This window comes from Gregarina niphandrodes, assembly GCF_000223845.1.
Source record: "Gregarina niphandrodes unplaced genomic scaffold scaffold00006, whole genome shotgun sequence".
In the NCBI taxonomy this organism is placed as follows: Eukaryota; Apicomplexa; class Conoidasida; order Eugregarinorida; family Gregarinidae; genus Gregarina; species Gregarina niphandrodes.
Genome location: NW_011645777.1, coordinates 1 through 18596, shown reverse-complemented (window position 1 = coordinate 18596; position 18596 = coordinate 1). Strand labels below are relative to the sequence as shown.

Here is an 18596-nt window from a genome sequence, read left to right as displayed (position 1 = left end):
AGGGGGGGGGGCCGCTGAATGAATGGGGAATAATTCGCAGGGAGTAAATGGAGATCCAATATCACCCCGCGCCGTACCCATTTATTTGGAATGTGTCCTACTCGCAGGGACACGAGGTTTTAAACAAGGGTCACCAGAACATGTTCCGGGAGGTGAACGATCTCTGGCAGACGCGAGACCTGAAAGTGGCTGTAGAACAGCTAGAGAAGGTCCGTGCAGACTTCGCCGCGTTATTTGCTGTGGAGGAGAAGATGATGACTCAACTTTTGGAGCGCCAGGAACAACTCAAGAGGAGCGTCATTGCGTCCAAGGCATCTTCGAGGCGCAACCGCAAATTGCTCGACGAAGGCGACGAATCACGGACTGAGGACGCTGCCGTACCGGGTGCTGCCGTACCGGGTGCTACCGTACCGGGTGCTACCGAACCAGTCACAAGCCAAGATAAAATACCTAGAACGCTAGGCGGGAAAGTCGCTTTCAATGATACACATGATCAGTCGCCTGCAACTTCCTCCGCATCATCGTCCTCGTTGAGCACCCTCGGATCAGATATTACGCCCCAGCGAGATCGACATTACTTTTACCACAGCGATAATGGAGAGATTATTGATCTGAGCACCCAAGCACTGACGGTTCAGAGGATTCAAACCCATTCTACTAAACATAAATTATTCTTGGAGGATCTTGAAGGAATACAAAGACGCCTTCAATTTCTCTTATCTGGGACAGCCCCAAAATATGTTAATGATGCTGATTTCCAAGGGAAAAGAGAAATTCAATTTATTTCTGTAAGCCGCAAACACGTGTGTGCACACTCCGTAAATAAACATACTGTTGTAGAATTGGTATATATATCACATTTTGAGTGACGATAATAGCATCCTTTACTCATTTCGATTATGTCAATTACTAAGTGGTAATCGAGAGCCAGGCATTGTCGGTATTCAATATTGTAATACGAGGCCTAAGACTAACTATAGGTCGTTGCTAGAAACAATGTCTGGTGTAGATTTATTGTCTGATGATGAATTAAATCAGCTTCGTAATAACAAGGGATTTTTGATTGTGCGTGATTGGATGGCTCATCTCCAGCAAAATTTTGTGGTATCAATTTGTCTAATACGGCCACCATCAATTCAAGGCAGTGATTTCAAAATAATTCTAAGCAATGTTTCTTGGGTCGAGTTCTCTAAAGTTAAGCCATGGTTCGGATGTCAAAAGGGATATACTCAATTTTTTAGCGCCAAGAATAATTTGGAAATTACTTCAATTCTACATGATCTTAAAGATGCAAATTTACCTGATGGGTCATATGGAATCCATAAAAGCCAATTTATAAAAGGTGACAGTAAGGACGAAAGGAAAAAAAAAGCATAAATTAATAATTGTAGATAGTCATGAGAATGTTGTATGTGTGTTATTACCGTGTGTTGTTGTATCATCATACTTTAAGTCCAATTCATATTACATAATAAGTTTCATGTATCATTTAAGTGATGGAGCATCGTTGTTAAATATGGACAGTTCTATATTTTTGAGCTATGCATATCGACGTCAGAGATCGGCTTTGCTTTCTGGTAATTATATAGGTCCTTTAGATGACCAAATATGTATTCAATTCCAACAGGGTGGTACGATGCCCCCGCATTTGGGTTCCCAGCATATGCCAGTAGGAAATCCGGCTTTCGATAATTTATTACAATACCTCACCGTTTCGTTATTGCAAGATGACCAATGGATGGCCGCTGAATTGCCAGGAATCAAGCTTACTCTCAGGGAGTCAGACGAAGGAATATCAGTGAGGGAACGTGTTCTAATAAAATCGTTGAGAGAGGCCTTGAATGCCAAAACTCAGGTCAAGGATAAACAAAGCTTGTCACTGAACCTCGATCAGAATAACGGTCTTAAAACGAATCGACGTAATGACAATGATGATGACAATGATGATGATGATTATGATGACGATGCAAGCACAGGAAGAATACACATGAATTCTACCGAAACAGCTCCTCAGGGCACACCAGTTCAGTCTCCCCATTACATCGCTCCATCGCCACATGAAGGCGGAAGATCAACTGCAGGAAGACTTCTATCCGCCGTCTCTGAATCCAACTCCAACGGACAAATTACCGACCAATTTGCTGACGATATCGGTCTTAAAAAATTCGTTCAAAAGAAAAAAAAAATCAAAAAACATCGACGAAAACGACTCTTCGATTAATCGCAAACTCATGGGGATCCGCCAGCAGTGACCTCCAGTGCTACCACACCCACCCCGGGCCTTTGATGCCAATTGCAACCTGATTGTGCGATGATGTGCAGGTATGTGTGTGGAATGGCCAAGACAGCTGCTCTTTCTGAAGGGGTGATGTATGTGATGCTTTATTTTGACACGTTACATGGCACGCCAGGATGGAGTGACCGGATCCAGCACTTGATCCAGGATCCTTTCTTTGTGCTATCAAACCTCCAGATGTCATCAGTGCTCGATTTGGAGTTTTCTACAGTCTTAACGACAAGCATTTCCTTCTCGTGGCAGTAAGCTATGTCCTCAGGTGTCAGCATAAGATCCCGCTATTCTTGCTTTAAACGCAGCCGTCAGACGTCCCACAGGACCAAGTTTATTCCAGAAAGCTGCCCAATTGCCATCATCGCAGTTCTACATATATTGGAGGCTCCATCGCGAAGACCTCTAGGCCCTCCAACTACCCATCGACATTAATTACGCGCGCCTGATTTCACCCGGGCACCACAATAAAGCTGGATCAATCACATGCACCTGATAGTGGGGTATAGATAGGTATCGAAGGTATCCTTTCTCTCCGCGGAAATTAGGTCTCAAGCATTTCATATCATGACTGTCGTCGCAAAAGAGCTTTTCGGAAGGCCCTCTCCCGATGTAGTTGATGCTCACTCGCGTCAAGGTCGGCGGCTGTCTAGAGCAGCATCGTCTATTTACTGCTTGGCGAGAATGACCTTGTTATGAGTCTACAACAAGGTTATACTCGTCAAGCCGCAAAGATCGTACTGCTGTAAGAACAGTACCCACCCCACCCTTCCCGTAGCCGGTTGGGTTACTGTAAGTCGAGACCCCACATCCTGGCTAACCACCGCCCCTCATTGATCTAACTACTAGGTTCTCTTCTGTTCTGTTTTTCCTGGATGACTGCTATCAGCTCCGAAAAACCCGCGTCTAAATGGGCGGCCATCCGGGTGAAGTGGTCGTCCAGGCGCTTGTCCCTCCGCCGTGACTCTTCGTCCAGAGGCTCGTCCTTCCACCGTCGGAATTCTTCCCTCCAGGCGGTGAGCTCTTCCCTCACTGCCGCAAGGTTCGTCTCCACCCGGCTCACCCGCTGTCGGAATTCTTCCCTCCAGGCGGTGAGCTCCGCAAGGCTCGCCTCCACCCGGCTCACCCGGTCTTCTAGAGATCTCAGCCGGACCGTAGCGGTTGACCGCGCATCTAAAACCATGACTAAGTAATTAAGGAGTCAACCACACGGGAGAGATCATGCGCGGCGACGAAGCCGGTAAGGGCTCGCAAGGGCATTGTCATGACGGAAGGAAGATGTTTATTACGACAACTCCACAACCGACGGACCAGGGGAAGGTTGTGTGACGAAATGCTCCCTGAGGTTGTGTGGCGAAATGCTCCCTGAGGTTGTGTGACGAAATGCTCCTGAGGTCCTCAAGAGCAACAGTTGTTGAATAAGCCTACTGGTTCTCTTTTTTGGTGGCACGCCCATGTCGTTGAAACGGGTGTGGTTTATCAAAAAATAATGCCCGTGTCGGTGTCCGTGTCGGTGTGTGCCCGTGTCGAAACAACCAGAATTAATTCTGGTTGTTTCAGGAACCGCTCGCTGATAATCTAGGTTCCTAGTCTAGGTTCCTAGTCTAGGTTCCACCAGCATGGCGAGAATTATAGGTGCAGCAACTATATGGACGCCACCGTATGTGACAACCACGGACAATGATCGTGATGTCAATGAGATATTGAGGTACTGATCACAACAGTCGCCAATAATGGGAGTGTAGCAGTCATCAAGGCTGCCATGAGTCGACTTTTTCTTGAAGGTGCCTGAACTACCAAAATGAGTGTTATTTAGTGCCACTCAATAAACATTACTTTCACATTGGAATCCCGACCATTGGGCATCGCACTTGCAATAGTTATCAACGTTTTTCCCATGTCCAGAACATGCTTCTGTTATTGTATTCTCGATTGTATTCTTGATTGTATTCTCGATTGTATTCTTGATTGTATTCTCGATTGTATTCTTGATTGTATTCTCGGTACTGATTTCCCTTAGAATCAACTGTTCTTGTAGCAACTTATACCGATTCAAAAAACTGTATGATTCGACTTTGCTGCTTGGAGTTACAGACACGATAATTAGAACGACAATTAGAACGACAATTAGAACGATGATTTGAACAAATAGTTTTCCCAAACGCATGTTAAAATTCAATCGCGATCAGAAAAGAGTGTCAGTTGGGCTAGCCCAATCGTGTCATTATGGATACCGGCAGGAGCTCCAGATGAAGAGATAGGAACGGTTGTTGAAACTGGCAGGGTTGTTGAAACTGGATTGTCAATGCTAGATCAGATATGTTCAGACACCGCCGCCGGAAAAACGTCTCCACGACGTTGCCGAACTCCACCGCCGCCGTCTCTTCGGTATTCTAGTCCAGCAGCTTCCGTTTCCTCTAGTCCAGCAGGTTCCGTTTCCTCTAGTGCACCAGCTTCCGCTTCCTCTAGTGCACCAGCTTCCGTTTCCTCTAGTACACCAGCTGTATTTGGAGACGAGTTGGAAGCTGTAACCCGGCGACTGTACCCACGCGATTTGTCCAACCGTCTTAGGACACGGATAAGTCGCATGCAGAACGAATATGCAAGTACACATGGGAAGTCCAACATGCCGTTACCTGGCCAGAGAACTACCACCATCCTGCTTGTTGATAGCAACTCAGACGACTCCTCTTTGGACCCCCCACAAACAGGAAACAAAACTACCGCACAATGCTCCGAAGCAGACACTGACGAAGGGCCCACTACAGGTATGGGCACTCCTTCCGCAGCACCGAACCTGTCAGCAGGTCCTTCGAACTTGTCAACAGGTCCTTCGAACCTGTCAGCAGGTATGAACCTTGCGCCTACAGAACCAGCAGTGTTAATGGTGCCTGTCACTGGTCCGGACTTTACACCAACAGGCCTGATAGTTGATGGACCACGTCCTAGCCCGTCATGGATTACAGCAAATTACACATATGACATACTCCACGATGTATTCACCATGACGGCTGCAGGCTCGTCTTCATTACACGGCCCCCTCAACAACGGCGCCTCGGATTTTACACAACCTCTCGCCTATGCCGTTAGGAAACGCCTACTCCAAATACCCACCGGACGAACTGCTTCCAGACGCATTCACTCCCCTACACGCCGTAATGCACACCACACCAAATCTAAACTAACCACCCACAAGGTAAATACATCATCCGCCAAATTCCAACTTCTTTCATAGGCCAGCAACACCGAACGATAGACTACAATACACCGAACAGTATAATGGTATATCAAGATACACTGGACGCATTTTTAACTTAACTGGACGCATTTTTAACTTAGCTTTGAAAAAGAACTAACGATGTTCGCCAGATTAGCATCTTTGGTGTACCGTCGAAATTCTATTCAAAGCCCACAAGAGGAAGAAAAGCCAAATAAAGAACGAAAGGATTACGTAGCAGCAATCTACGCTGTCAATGGTACGGATGTAAGGTTGTTGCGACCCCGTGCTTTCTTAACATTCAGTGAGGACCCAGAAGCGGAGACTAATGTCGATACCGAGACTGAGACACATGCGGAGGAGGAACAAACCAATACGGAAGGACAACCAAGCCCCCCCGCATTGTATCTCTGGGATGATGACGATGAATTGGTCGTACCGGCCTTACCACTCGACCAGCTGATCAGCGTCAGACAACACCGCCCTGACTCTCTCCAGGTAGTCCAGGTTAAACCACCCATTGAGTACGGATTCCATTTTCCTAAGGTCGAGGCAGCGATTGCCTTTCGAACTGAGCTCATGAGACTGCTATCCACCACCTGCGAACGGGAACTGTGCGCGTGCGAAGTGACCGTGACGATTTCTGTGAACGGGGAGCATTTCCCAGACTGGGAACGGGGGCAGGAAGCGGGTACGGAAGGGGACACGGAAGGGGACTCGGGAGAGGATCCGGAGCATGGGCGGCAACAAGACCGGGGAGACGTGTCAGAAACCGAGTACTATAGCGCTGGGAACCCGGCAGCCGAGGCCGCGGCAGCCGAGGCCGAGTCGGCCGCTGGGTCACCCGTCTCTGCAGGCGCTGGCATGAAGGGCGGAAGCGAGCCGTCGGGACCACACCGCATGGTCATTCGGCAAAGAGACGGCGACGGAATGACGATCCTCAGCATCCCCGACGTGCGCTTATTTGTGGAAATGACCAAGGACCTGCACCTCGATGTCACCGACGTGGCCGCAGGCAAATTCATCTTATGGGGACCCTTCCAACAGCGCGAGGGAGGCTGGGCGCGCCAGTGGCTGAGCGTCCGCGTGGTCAACCCGCGCGAGTCACTGAATGTCGTGGTGATCCTGAACCGGTGCACCGGGTTCGAGGAAAGGGTCCTGCTTGAACAGTTTGTGGAAACGGACCAGGATAACACCGACCCAGAAATCGTGGAGTGGGACGCGGACGATGCTGTAGTCGTGGAGGAGGACGAGGGACCTTATTTAGACTCCTCGGAAGAGCTAGGGGAAACGCTACAAGAGGAAGAGGAAGAGCAAGCGGAAGAGCCGTCGGACGAAGAAGAAGCCCGAAAGGACGTCCGACCTATCCAATTCAAGGGCGTCGCTAGTCCTTCCATGCTCGAAGACTCGGTGCTGCCCGGTGACGACGATGAACAGGCGTCTTCTGATGAGGCGAGTGCCCTTGAAGATCAACTTAGCGAACTGGACGGATTTTCCAAATGGACTGATCTGCGGACTGCGATGGAGTCCGACCTGAAGAGAGCGGATGGGGTCTTGACAACCGTGCCCTCACAGGATCCTAAGAATGATAGAAAAGGCTCTTCCGAAACAGAAGAGTTGGGAGAAGATTCAGGTGGGCTAGATTGCTGTCCAGATGATGAAGAGAATTTATGTGGGACCCGAGCTGCCGTAGAGAAATATTCTAATTTCCGGAAAGACTCTAAGGGAGAATCAGAAATAGATTCCGAGAGAGATTCTGACAGCAGAGGGAGGAGTTCCGATGGCGAAAATTATGCAGGAAGTTCACCCTGCGTTTCTGGTTCCTTAAGAAAACGCTCAGACACGCGTTTGCATAAATTTATGGAGATCGGAGAACAGCGTTCATTGGTTTGTCGTGCCAAGGGTAGCGCGTCGGGATGTGACTGGGGACGTCGTGCTGAACGTGACTTTAACTTGCATGTTGTAGATAATACGTCAAATAGAATGAGCACTATCAAGGGTCAGAAATTCGGTTATAAAGATACCGAAGTAAATCCTGGTAAGGGTTTATTGCATTCGAATGAGCGAAAGTTAGTGTTTGTTGATGAGCGAAATCCTGAAGATATATATCAAATGGATTTGGAAAGAGAGAAAGTAGTTAGTAAATTTCATACGGACGGTCTTTCCGCACATTTGCTATGGCACTCCAGCAAAGGCGCCGGTTCTAGCGATGATCCTACATTTTTAGCGGCTTCTTCGAATGCTTTCTATCTCATGGACACACGTGTGTGCTCCGCCAAAACGAATGTAGGCGATCATAGTTGGCGAGGAACCACGAAGATGTACAACTCAAAGCCGGGTTTCACGGCGGCAGCTAGTGATGCCCATGGCCACATTGTTTTAGGTAGTCAACAAGGTATGTTGCGTTTGTATGATGGCTTGCCAAATTCGTCGGATGAATTTAAGATAGCGAAGACTCAATTGGATTCTCATTATGAAAAAATAAAGGCGGTTGATACATTGCCGGATGGTTCATGGGTGTTAGCAACAATGAAAAATTGTCTTATACTATACCCAACAAAATTGAGATCGTATCAGAAAACAGGTTTTGAGATGAGGCTGGGATCCCAGAAACCTCCGCCTGTCTATCTACAACTGAAAGCGAGAGACATCCAACATTATCAATTGGACGATATTGAGTTCCAGCCAGCTGTTTTCGATCCTAAAGGAGAGCTCATCATAACCAGTGTTGGTAATCTAGCGATAATTTGGGACTTCCTCGTAATCAAGAAGGGTAAGAGACTTGATTCATACATAATCAAACCGATGGAAAGCTATATACAAGAATCTAAGATTAGAGACGACGGACGTGTCGTCATCGCATACCCGAGCGATATAGAAATAGTCAACAGGCCCAAACGAATTTCTGGCTAGAACAAATTTCTATAGCTAGAACAAATTTCTAGCTAGCAGGCCTCTTGTATTACTTCAGCGTTGGCTTCCAGAACGTCCGTGACTTCGAAGCCAACAACATATGACCGATCGGTTTTTTTTTCTCTCATAAGCTGAACATTAAAGACGAGTTGCAGACATGGGTGGACTGGGAGAGTATCGAACATGATTAGGGTCTGCATCCAGTGTGTCTTGGGCATTCCCGGCCGCGTGTCCAAGATGATGTGGGCATCACTCACAACCCCACTGCGCGTCAACAACGACGGGCGCGACGTAGTGGCTTTTCCAGTTGTGGTTGTCTCTCGAGCGGTGGCTGTCTCTCGAGCGGTGGTTGTCTCTCGAGCGGTGGCTGTCTCTCGAGTGGTGTGTCCCTTGACATCAGAGGCTGACTTGGACTCAGCGGTTGGCTTGGAGGGGAACGTACAGGTAAAGGAGAGGGCGAAACAGTTGGCTGGAGCTTCCCGAGTGAAGGTGACCGTCCTTTGGCAACTGAGATCGTTCAATGAACTGCATTCAATAGAAGCCATGTCGAGCTTGGCAACCACGACTTCGTTGTCTGGCCTTCGACTAAGGTATCGTATCTGCGGTTCACCCATCTGCGATATACACATCGTCCCGCTCTCTGCATCAACCATGTTTCTGGCAGTGGCCAATGGAGCCAGGTCAAGCCCGAAGAAAAGAGACTCATCCCACCCTCCGTCAGCCTCGAGAGGCGACAAATAAGTGACCGAGCCATAGATAGTTGCTTCCGACGGAAACAAGAGTCCCTGACAGTTCTTGCTCCTCCATATCTCGAGGTTAGGGTTTCGCACTTTAGGACCTTTCCTCAGGAATTTGTTTCGCGCGTACACAACCGAATCAAGGAACCCTTCATGAAGCAAGTAGTGACCCATCCACTCCGATAAGATAATATCCACACTGTGGTCTTCCACCTCGCGGAAGTCCTCCACTTTGCAGTGCTTCACCTCCACACGGTCGGCCAGTCCATTACGCGCCACCAACTTCGAAGCCAGGTCCGCCAACTCCCGGTTCTGCTCTACCGCTATCACGCGACGTGCCTCTGTATACATACCCACCCACATTGCCAGTAAACCGGTTCCCGTGCCGATATCCATCACGACCGAGTCACTACCGAGGCATTTGACTTTAAAGGTGTACTCACTCTTACTCGAAATACTCCTTGTTGAAGATAATTGACTTGAAGTAAGCTTCCATGCGCGGCCTATCCGTCAACATTGTCTTGTGCACTGCCAGGTTCCCATATGATGCCGCGTACTCATCGTCTTTCATTTATCTGCCCTATATTCACCCCGCCCGCCCTCGACTTCCCGGTCATCGTCTCGATTCACCCCGCCCGCCCTCGACTTCCCAGTTACCTTTGCCACTTACGAAAGATCGTGGGTTCGATTCCAGGCGATGGTTCATGCTAAAAAAATGCTACTTCCTTCTGAATTTTTGCCGTATGCTTGTCTTCAATGTCTTGATATGATTCTTGAGGTTGCTGACCTTGTCTTTCGCACTGGCCACTCGTTTTTCTCTGATCGACTGCTTTTGTCGAAGCATTGCCATGGGCTTATTTCTCGCCTGAGATCTGTTCGTGATACCTGCACGGTTAGTCTCTTTGCCGCCATGTCTCTGAGCTCTCCGTTTTTGTTTCTCTTCAATTTTGCCAGCTCGTACAAGCTCACGCTTTCGCTCCTTTGACAGCACCTTCAAATTGCCCAAGTCAGAACCTAGAATGAAGCGCTCTCGCTCACCACTGGAGTCGTCGTCGTCATCGTCCAGAGCCATGCCATCTTCATCCGCGAACAAATCACTTTCGGTTCCGGACTCGCTTCCACTCCCTGTTTCGTGAGTATCTGTTTCATCATCCTTGATTTCATCATCGCTTTGATCCTTATCATCGGACTCGTCCTCCTCCTCCTTCTTATCATCATCAAGGTTGTCGTCCTGAAGGTCGTCGTCCTGAAGGTCGTCGTCCTGAAGGTCGTCGTCCTGAAGGTCGTCGTCCTGAAGGTCGTCGTCCTGAAGGTTGTCATCTTGGCCAGGTTTGAGACCTAGAATATCTTCCGCGAGCTGTTCCCATGCCCCATCGTTGGAGTCGAGCCATTGTCGTAGTGAGTATCCGACGGATTGTGCTGCGAGCATTTTAATCTTGATTCGTCGAAGAGCTTGGAAGTCTCGATTTGATAGTACTTTCGATTTCTGAATGTCCAAAACTCTCTGTACGTGTGCTTGATCATCCTCAGTCATGTGTTGGTGGTTTTGATTGTGCCAGGCCTGTTTGAGACCTACTAAGATGTCGAGCCCTTCAATCATACTGGTTGGTTGGTTTTCGTCTTTTCCATTGTGTAGTTTAAGGTCAGATCCCGCATGGACCCTATCCTTCCGGGGTAGCATGCTTGGATTATTTTGCCTATAAAGATTTCTAAGTGACTTTGCCGCGATTCGAACGCTGGAGTTTTTGCTTTCTTTACCCATAGTGATTAAGTCTGTAAGTAATTCTGATGTTATAGCTAATGTATTTCTTGAACACATTTCCCTAATACTATTTATACCAACGGTTATCACTTCATTAGCACATGATTCAATAGCAAACATGTTTGCTATTAATCGAGTGGTTTGTTGTAGCTCCTCAGGAGGTGTTACCTTATTAACAGCCTGAGATATTATAGCCATGAGTCCAGTAATCTTTTCTTGTGTAGGCTTTAAATATGGATGACAAAATGTAAAGAAACCAGGAATATAAATTCCATGTGTTCCAATAAGACGTGAACAAATAGTCAATAATTGAAGCTTGAGTCTAAAGCTTAATCTTGATATACGTCCATCACCAGTTGTAAAACTTTTACTTGTCGCCCGAGTAAACACTCTCAAAGCAAATAGATGAGGGTCATAAACATGTTGTAATACTACAAATGGTAGCGTACTATTTAAATCAACTTTTGTTTCTAATTTGGACATTTCCTTTTCCGCTGCTTCTTTCATCTTCTCCATTTTCTTTAGATTCTTACCCGTCTTATTGTTATGACATAACTCCCTCGAAATACCCGCAATTAGCTCCGCTGTCTTTCGTCGAGCCTCTTCCGGTTCGACCTCTTGATCTTGCTTATTTTCAGCATGATAAACATTTAATCGTTTAATGTCACCTAATAAGAACCTTGCAGCATTCTCTACGACCTTTGGACAACTATCGAATACTCCATTGGCAATTGTATTCGCGGTTCTCTTATCTTCCCAGATGCGCTTAACAAAAAGCGATATTAATATAAACTGTAATCGACGTCGGAAGAGAGATGTTGTTGTCAAATTATGACCTGTCAAATTATGACCTGTAGTAGTAATATCATGAGATGTAGATTTCTTGTTTGTACCCATCATCTGAAAGAGTTTTCCTTGCCATAGTTTCTTATCTTGATCGCTCGTTATACGACCTAATGTCTTGGTAAATTGTTTCATCACAATAGAGGGAATTAGGTCATGCTCCAATTGCAATAGTTCTAACCATCCATTGAAAAGGATCTTGCGGTCTATATGGTCATTATTGTCCAATAGACATAGAGCTCCTAGTATCGTCTTTAGATGTCCCGGACGCGCTAATTGATGGTATGTCAATAATAATCGCAACATGGTCCGGCTTAACTCATCTACTACTCCATCATACAAGTAACCCACTTGTGCACAAAACATTACCAACTCATGGAACTCTTTGTCAGCCTTTTGTGGGGAAGTTTCGAACTGCTCTATTCGACTTTTCAAAGAAACATACTGAGCGCGAAAATCACTCTCATACGCACCTGATTGTCGCTTTATAGCATCCTGCAGAATAGGCAACGACATCATCACTGGCCCTCCATCCTCAATGACTAAGCTCATCTTTTTTAATTCCCCGGCCCGACTAACTATTTTATAACAACAATAACACCGACCACAACACCGACCACAACACCGACCACGTCTTTCGTGCAATACACTTTCGTGCAATACATAACCGTACACGTGTGTTATAGAAAGAGTGCCACACACGTTTGTTATAGAAAGAGTGCCACATTTCGTTGCATTGATTCTACCCTTCTAGCTAAGATTACGTCCACGAATTCTTCGTGCGAGATAGATATCTTTGACCATCAAGGTGACCCTCTTAGCATGCAATGCGCATAACATTGAGTCTTCAAATAATCCCGTTAAGTAGTATTCAGCCGCAGTCTGGAGAGTAAGCAACGATTCGGGAGTGAATCGCAGATCCAGATTTGGCGCCAGACTCCGAGTCACGTCTCGAACCAGTCTCATGAATGGCAAACGGGGAATTAGGAGCTCCGTTGACCCTTGATACTTGCGTATCTCCTGCAACGAAGATTCACGAGGACATGCAGTGCGTGCCAAGAGGTACAGGGAGAGTTACTTTCAAAGCTCGATAGCCGGGCCTCAGCTTCTTTCGAGTTGTCGAAGGTAAAGCTTTTGTGGCCGGGGCACCTCCGTCGCGCCTACTTCCTGGTCGTCGACCACTGCTGTTCATTGCGCTTATTTGTTAACTAACTGATCGATCACCATTAACTAACTAACTGATCGGCTTGTTTTAGAATCGAATCGAGAGGTCTCTTTCGGCGGCGATAGTCCTGGAAAAATGTACTGATCTAACTAACTAGCTAACAATCTAATTCCAGTCATACTCGCTCCACTTGCCGTAATATGACTCCAATATTGAGCTCTGCGAGTGAAGATGTATTAATTAGGGTAGGAGGGGGTAGGGGAGGAGGGGATAGGGGGTAGGGAATAGGGGGTAGGGGATGTCTTACCCATCTGGGTTTGTTTCTGAGTAGGTTTGCAAGTCCCCGGATGACGGGCTTGAGATCGTCCATGGTGAGTCTAGTGTAATGTGCTAGTCTTTGTGGCCAGAATTCGTATTTGGTGTTATTAAAGTCGGTATTAATAACCTTGATTGCGAGTACCAGGGCGGCGGCTGCTAGTTTGCTGTTGGGTACTCCTCTGAGGGGAGTTGAGTAGGTGTTAGCGAAGACGGCGAGACCGACAAGGTAGGAGCTGAGTTCACGGTATTGTTGGGTATACTCTGGCCAGCCGCCGACTCCTAGGTAGCGGTCGATGAATTCGGGAGCGAGTGGGGGGTTAGAAGGTACGTCAAGTACGGATAGACACTCGGCTTCGATTTGGTTAATCCGGGCAACCGAACGGTCTTGTACGACCTGGACCAGATATTTGGTTGATCGCCAGACATGATCAGGATCAATACGGAACAGTTCCGACTTCTCGAAGGATTCATCATTCTTAATTGCATTTCTTAAGCTTGTAATAACGATGCAGGCAAAGAGGTCATGCGTTAGCACTCGCGCATCTCGGGACGATGGCTCATGGTCCACCAACCGATTGTACAATAACCGATTGATGTTTAAACATGTCAGGTGAACCGTCTTCTCGTGTAACTTGTGATCAACAGCGTAATGAAACACACTATTCACAGCCATCTGCCGGAATTGTTCAAGCGCCGTCCCCTCCTTAAAACTCAAGTTGAACACATTAATATCCATCGCCTTCTCTCTCTCCATCCACATACGCAACATAACTTCATGGTAATGACTTGCAGCTCGTAATGCTGGGCAACCAACTTCACTTTGCGCACGATCAATGCACGACAGGAATTCTGTCATGCTAATCTTATGCCGACCGGGAGTCACAATGTAATCAGTACCACCAGGACTACAGTGCAATACCGCACGACCCGTGCGACATACTAGACGACTTGACACGCCGCACGGCGTCTTGGCGACCACCGGAGCAGGTGCAACCTCACCCTCTTCCCACCCGCCGTCACTCAATTCTGTCACCTCTGTTGAACACGTGGACAAACCATCTGCAAAACAAGCTGTTACAGGGGGATCGGCACGAAAGTCCCGGCATGAAAGTCGGAACAAGTCCGGCACGAAAGTCATGCGGGTCATGCATGCATGCGGGTGGGGCCGGTCTGGTCACTCTTAATTGTAGCCTTAGTTCTTGTTCCGCCTTGAAGAAGATCTTGTCTTTCCTTCTTGCGCACGTTGGCTAAATCAATTCTTGAACTCTTCCGACACTTGGGAGCTGCTTGTTTTCGAACCTTTTCCGGGGCCGCACGACTCACTTCTAATGGCGAACACGAAGCAGACGTAGATTGCGAATACAATCGCAAGTGCTCTGCCGCGCCCGCCCCAGCCCACTTACCTGCGGCAACGCCGCAGATTCGTCGGGAAGGAGAACCAACTGCCATTTCGCACACGTGTTCGATCGCACGTTCCAAATACGTCACGAAAGCAGCAAAAATCTAAAATCTTTTTTCCGCCAACACTCCAGCGACTAAACCACCCCAGACACCCGTCCAGCGACTAAACCACCGCCCGCCAACGAACCGCCCACAACATTTTTCCGTTCATAAAAAAAACCCTTCCTTTTGCGCGGCCATCACGCGACGGTCACGTCGCTGAGCGAAGTGACACAACCACATCACAACTCCCCCTTATACCAGTGTGTCCTTGCGGGCAGGGAGCCAGCCCAGCCTGGTCCGCCAGAAAGTGCGTCTGGTCGTTAGTTGCGTTTAATAACGTAGTCAAATAGTTCACCCAGCGTACTCGGCACGGCGAGTTGGGGCGATGCTCTAACACTAATCATTGCTTTGTTCGACGGATGGGTCGAAGACAGTTTATCCGCCAGATTGGACGCCATGTTCGACACTGGGGGCAGCTGCTCATATGTGCTAAAGGGTGTTCCATCCTCCCCGTAGTACTCCGCCCCGTCCAGTGCAGCGTCCCTGCCGGTCGCTCGGTACTGGTTAAGTGGCGACGGTGCCGGCCAGACGCTCTTTTCTTTGGCAGTAGATCTGGTCTTTGGCCCCGGCCTGTTTCTCAGAGCTGAATCGGCAGATCCGGGACCGGCAGGTTCGGGACTTGAAGATGCCGGGGGGCTGGCGCGTTCGAAGACGCCTCCTGTCCTCTGGGGGGCTCTGGGGGGTTCGAAGACGGGTGTTGCCTCGGCGTCCGGCGTCAGCCCCCGCAGAGGCACTCGTCCGGGCCGCGCGGCATCGGGTCCTGGCGGCGTGGTCGTCATGGGCGCCGGTCCGTGCCCCCAAGGCGTGGTCGTCATGGGCGCCGGTCCGTGCCCCCAAAGCATGTCGTCGGTGCCCCGCGTACTTTGTTCCCACGGGTTGGACCCCAACGGATTGTGGGAAGGATTGTGCCCTGAAGGGGTGGGTTGCCACGGGGTGAGTTGCCAAGGATTGTACCCTGAAAGGTTGTGTCCTGAACGGGTGGGTTGCCAATGGGTGTACCCGGATGGGGTGTACCCGGAAGGGGTGTATCCGGAAGGGGCGTACCCTGAGGGGGTGTGTCCCGACGGAATAAGTTCCCAAGGGGTGCATTGGTTCTCGGGACCTGGGTCGCTGCAGGCGCCCACGCCAGTGTGTATATCCGCGAAGTGTTGGTCGAGTTCTGTGAGGCGGCGCTGCAGGCGGTCGAGTTGGCGGTTGAATGCGTTGCAGAGAGCCTCCTGATGACGGTTGCGGAGTGTGCCAAGTGCGGCACGACGGGCGCCAAGTTCCGCGTCCGTTCCGGCAATGCGTACTCGCAACGCACGCTCGCGCTCGTACTGCTCCTGTAGCCATTCCTCTTGACCCTCCTTCAACGCACACAGCACACCTCGCCGCTCCCCATAAGCCGCCACCAACTCTTTCAAATAATGGACCAACTCGTCCATTCGAGACCCCAAGAAGGTGCGCAAGGTGCACAAGGGGGGCTTCATGTATGGCGGGTGAAGGTGGACAATCTGGCTGGCGGACGGCAGTACCGGGTATTGGGTCGAGTGTTTGAGGACCTGGCGGCGGTATTGCCTTCGGTGGTTTCGCGGTTGGTGGATATCCCGATCTATCAGTTGCCGGCGTGCCAGCCGAGTGTGGAGCGCAACGGAGACGCGGACCCGGGATTAGCACCGGCTCTACAGTTGCCATCGGCGGCGCACCCGGCAGTGCTGATTGAGCGCACGATCGACAGTTGCCGCATCTCGTTGCGTTTCCTGGTGGCTGAGCCCGAGCTGCGAGTGCCACTGCAACTGGTGCTCAGGAAACTCCGTCACTCGCTGCTCGCCCAATGTACTACCCCGCTGCTCCGAAAACACACCCGCTACCAAGACCCCCGCTACGCAGACCGCGCTTACGCAGCCGATCCGAGTTCGAGCAGCCGCGATCTCTCATCCACCACTTCCTCCACCCAGGTCGCCCACGGCGCCTCCATGGATGTCGACGAGTTTACCACCTTCATGAACCACGTCGAAAACCTCCTGGTCCAAGACGTCCCGGTGTACGATGCCTGGACCCGCAGACGTAGACTCATGCGCAAGCGACCCCTTCCCGGCTACGACCTCTCCCTCATCGTGCTCGCTAGCGACCTTCGGGCGACCAGTGCTTCCGCAATTTGCAACGAAATTATTGAGGTAACCCACCGCCACTTCTAATACACCAAACAGACCGACACCAAACAGACTGACACCAAACAGACTGACACCAAACAGACTGACACCAAACAGACCGACACCAAACAGACTGACACCCAACAGCCCGGCACCCTCTAACACGATACCTCTAGCTGCTGATCGACTTGGACACTGGAGTGTGCAACATGACAAAGAACAGTTATCAGCGCTGCACGTCCCTTGGCGCCGAGTATTTTGAAAAAATCTACTCCGCCCTAGACAGCTGAACACTTACACTGTTCCGGAAGAGATGTACGGAAGAGTACCAAGAGGAAGAGTATCCTCATGAAATAAGGGAGTGCTGAATAACAATGTCGTCAAAAGAACGCAGTCATGTATTTATCGGCCCTTGCGCAATCCTGGCTGCATCAGTCTTGCGCAGTCCTGGTGCAAAAATAATGCGAGACATCCTCGGAACGCAGATCTGGATAAATCCAGGTGCTCGGCAGAACGCGTTCGTAATCCGGAACTCTGTGGATAAATGGGTCGCTTCCAGTCTGGTGTCATCAACGCACATATCCTCGGGCTTTCCTCCACCATCTTCCTCGCGTGTTCCTCGCGTGTTCTCCACCATCTTCCAAATTCCAATGCAACAAGTGCACCCCCGCTCTATGAGCGCACCGTCGTCTGCTTAACCCCGTGAGGTAACGTAGTGGCCAATCCTCACTACGAAACGAACTACGACATTTCAGTCTCCTGACTGCACTGGACCACCCTCGCCGTGACGTCCCTCGCCGTGACGTCCCACCTGCGCTCTGCAGCGGTGAACTTTTTCGCAGCGAACTGGAGGGGCATGTTCCTGATCCCGCCTCCGGCTGGCCGTCATCCGGTCGCGTTGGCGCCCGTTGTGTAGCCCGCCCACAATTAACGACCGGTCCGTGCGGCGGTAACGACATCGTCCAGCACCAACCTCCACCCAGCCCCGGCACCAGGTGTCTCATGCCTTGAAGGGCAATCCTTCCATCGTGAAACACGCCCTCATAGCGCCACCTAAGGTGGTTCCCACGCATGATGTAACGCACAAACAAGCTTCACAACTCTTCCCCGAAAAGACGCTACCGTCTGTTAGGCCTTCCGGCAGCTTCGGGTTATCCTCACTGGGCGCCAAAAGTGCCTGAAGAGGTCCGACAGCCCGGCCACAATTAGTCTGTGCCCGCCCACAATTAGTTTTTTGATATCACCCGGAATTGTGCAATTTACACAAGGCTACAAATCGCCCCCTTCGGGGGGCATCAATCAAAATTGGAACAATACAGAGAAGATTAGCGTAGCCCCTGGACAAGGATGGTCTCGATTGCTAGAAGCACCAAAACTTTTAACAACTCAGCCAGTGATGGCAAGCACACAAATGACCCTCCTGACCACCGATCTGAACCGGTCAGGCAGAAGGCCAATCAGCCCCCGACAGAGCAAGACGCTATGAGGACCGAAGAAGACTACCATTCCACCGACGGCGATGGAACAGAATACCTCCCACCCACTGTACCAGACGCGAGACCAGAACGCAAGCGCAGAATCACACAGATAACACCGCCAACGATCGGAGAACTAGCAGTGGTGGTGTACGATTTAAAGGAAGAAATCGCGAGACTGAGACAAGACGTAAGGGCCGAGGGGAAACGCAGGGAAACTGAGAGGGCTACTAACAAGGCCATG

General features: G+C 49.6%; 10 protein-coding genes across 10 annotated transcripts; 4 read left to right on the top strand and 6 right to left on the bottom strand.

The window, feature by feature from the left end:
- Nucleotides 1-47: 47 nt before the first annotated feature.
- On the top strand, nucleotides 48-1377 carry GNI_041270 (hypothetical protein; the record flags this gene model as incomplete). The annotated part of the gene is made up of 2 exons (XM_011131173.1): nucleotides 48-788; nucleotides 841-1377. 2 exons carry the CDS (start codon nucleotides 48-50, stop codon nucleotides 1375-1377), a joined length of 1278 nt encoding a protein of 425 aa, XP_011129475.1.
- A 139-nt stretch (nucleotides 1378-1516) lies between these two features.
- On the top strand, nucleotides 1517-2221 carry GNI_041260 (hypothetical protein; the record flags this gene model as incomplete). The annotated part of the gene is made up of 1 exon (XM_011131172.1): nucleotides 1517-2221. One exon carries the CDS (start codon nucleotides 1517-1519, stop codon nucleotides 2219-2221), a length of 705 nt encoding a protein of 234 aa, XP_011129474.1.
- Nucleotides 2222-3878: 1657 nt separating this feature from the next.
- On the bottom strand, nucleotides 3879-4454 carry GNI_041250 (putative transmembrane protein; the record flags this gene model as incomplete). Its single annotated transcript, XM_011131171.1, has 2 exons — nucleotides 3879-4080; nucleotides 4159-4454. The coding sequence occupies 2 exons, from the start codon at nucleotides 4452-4454 to the stop codon at nucleotides 3879-3881; spliced, it is 498 nt and encodes a 165-aa protein (XP_011129473.1).
- Nucleotides 4455-5645: 1191 nt separating this feature from the next.
- Nucleotides 5646-8417, top strand: GNI_041240 (cytoplasmic protein; the record flags this gene model as incomplete). The annotated part of the gene is made up of 1 exon (XM_011131170.1): nucleotides 5646-8417. One exon carries the CDS (start codon nucleotides 5646-5648, stop codon nucleotides 8415-8417), a length of 2772 nt encoding a protein of 923 aa, XP_011129472.1.
- A 32-nt stretch (nucleotides 8418-8449) lies between these two features.
- GNI_041230 (putative arginine N-methyltransferase) lies at nucleotides 8450-9725 on the bottom strand (the record flags this gene model as incomplete). The annotated part of the gene is made up of 2 exons (XM_011131169.1): nucleotides 8450-9563; nucleotides 9604-9725. 2 exons carry the CDS (start codon nucleotides 9723-9725, stop codon nucleotides 8450-8452), a joined length of 1236 nt encoding a protein of 411 aa, XP_011129471.1.
- Nucleotides 9726-9872: 147 nt separating this feature from the next.
- GNI_041220 (putative SDA1-like protein) lies at nucleotides 9873-12311 on the bottom strand (the record flags this gene model as incomplete). The annotated part of the gene is made up of 1 exon (XM_011131168.1): nucleotides 9873-12311. The coding sequence occupies one exon, from the start codon at nucleotides 12309-12311 to the stop codon at nucleotides 9873-9875; it is 2439 nt and encodes an 812-aa protein (XP_011129470.1).
- A 198-nt stretch (nucleotides 12312-12509) lies between these two features.
- On the bottom strand, nucleotides 12510-12951 carry GNI_041210 (histone H3; the record flags this gene model as incomplete). Its single annotated transcript, XM_011131167.1, has 2 exons — nucleotides 12510-12779; nucleotides 12838-12951. 2 exons carry the CDS (start codon nucleotides 12949-12951, stop codon nucleotides 12510-12512), a joined length of 384 nt encoding a protein of 127 aa, XP_011129469.1.
- Nucleotides 12952-13089: 138 nt separating this feature from the next.
- Nucleotides 13090-14098, bottom strand: GNI_041200 (carboxy-terminal domain cyclin; the record flags this gene model as incomplete). The annotated part of the gene is made up of 2 exons (XM_011131166.1): nucleotides 13090-13143; nucleotides 13232-14098. 2 exons carry the CDS (start codon nucleotides 14096-14098, stop codon nucleotides 13090-13092), a joined length of 921 nt encoding a protein of 306 aa, XP_011129468.1.
- Nucleotides 14099-15005: 907 nt separating this feature from the next.
- GNI_041190 (hypothetical protein) lies at nucleotides 15006-15524 on the bottom strand (the record flags this gene model as incomplete). The annotated part of the gene is made up of 1 exon (XM_011131165.1): nucleotides 15006-15524. One exon carries the CDS (start codon nucleotides 15522-15524, stop codon nucleotides 15006-15008), a length of 519 nt encoding a protein of 172 aa, XP_011129467.1.
- Nucleotides 15525-16151: 627 nt separating this feature from the next.
- Nucleotides 16152-16922, top strand: GNI_041180 (hypothetical protein; the record flags this gene model as incomplete). The annotated part of the gene is made up of 1 exon (XM_011131164.1): nucleotides 16152-16922. One exon carries the CDS (start codon nucleotides 16152-16154, stop codon nucleotides 16920-16922), a length of 771 nt encoding a protein of 256 aa, XP_011129466.1.
- Nucleotides 16923-18596: the final 1674 nt, after the last annotated feature.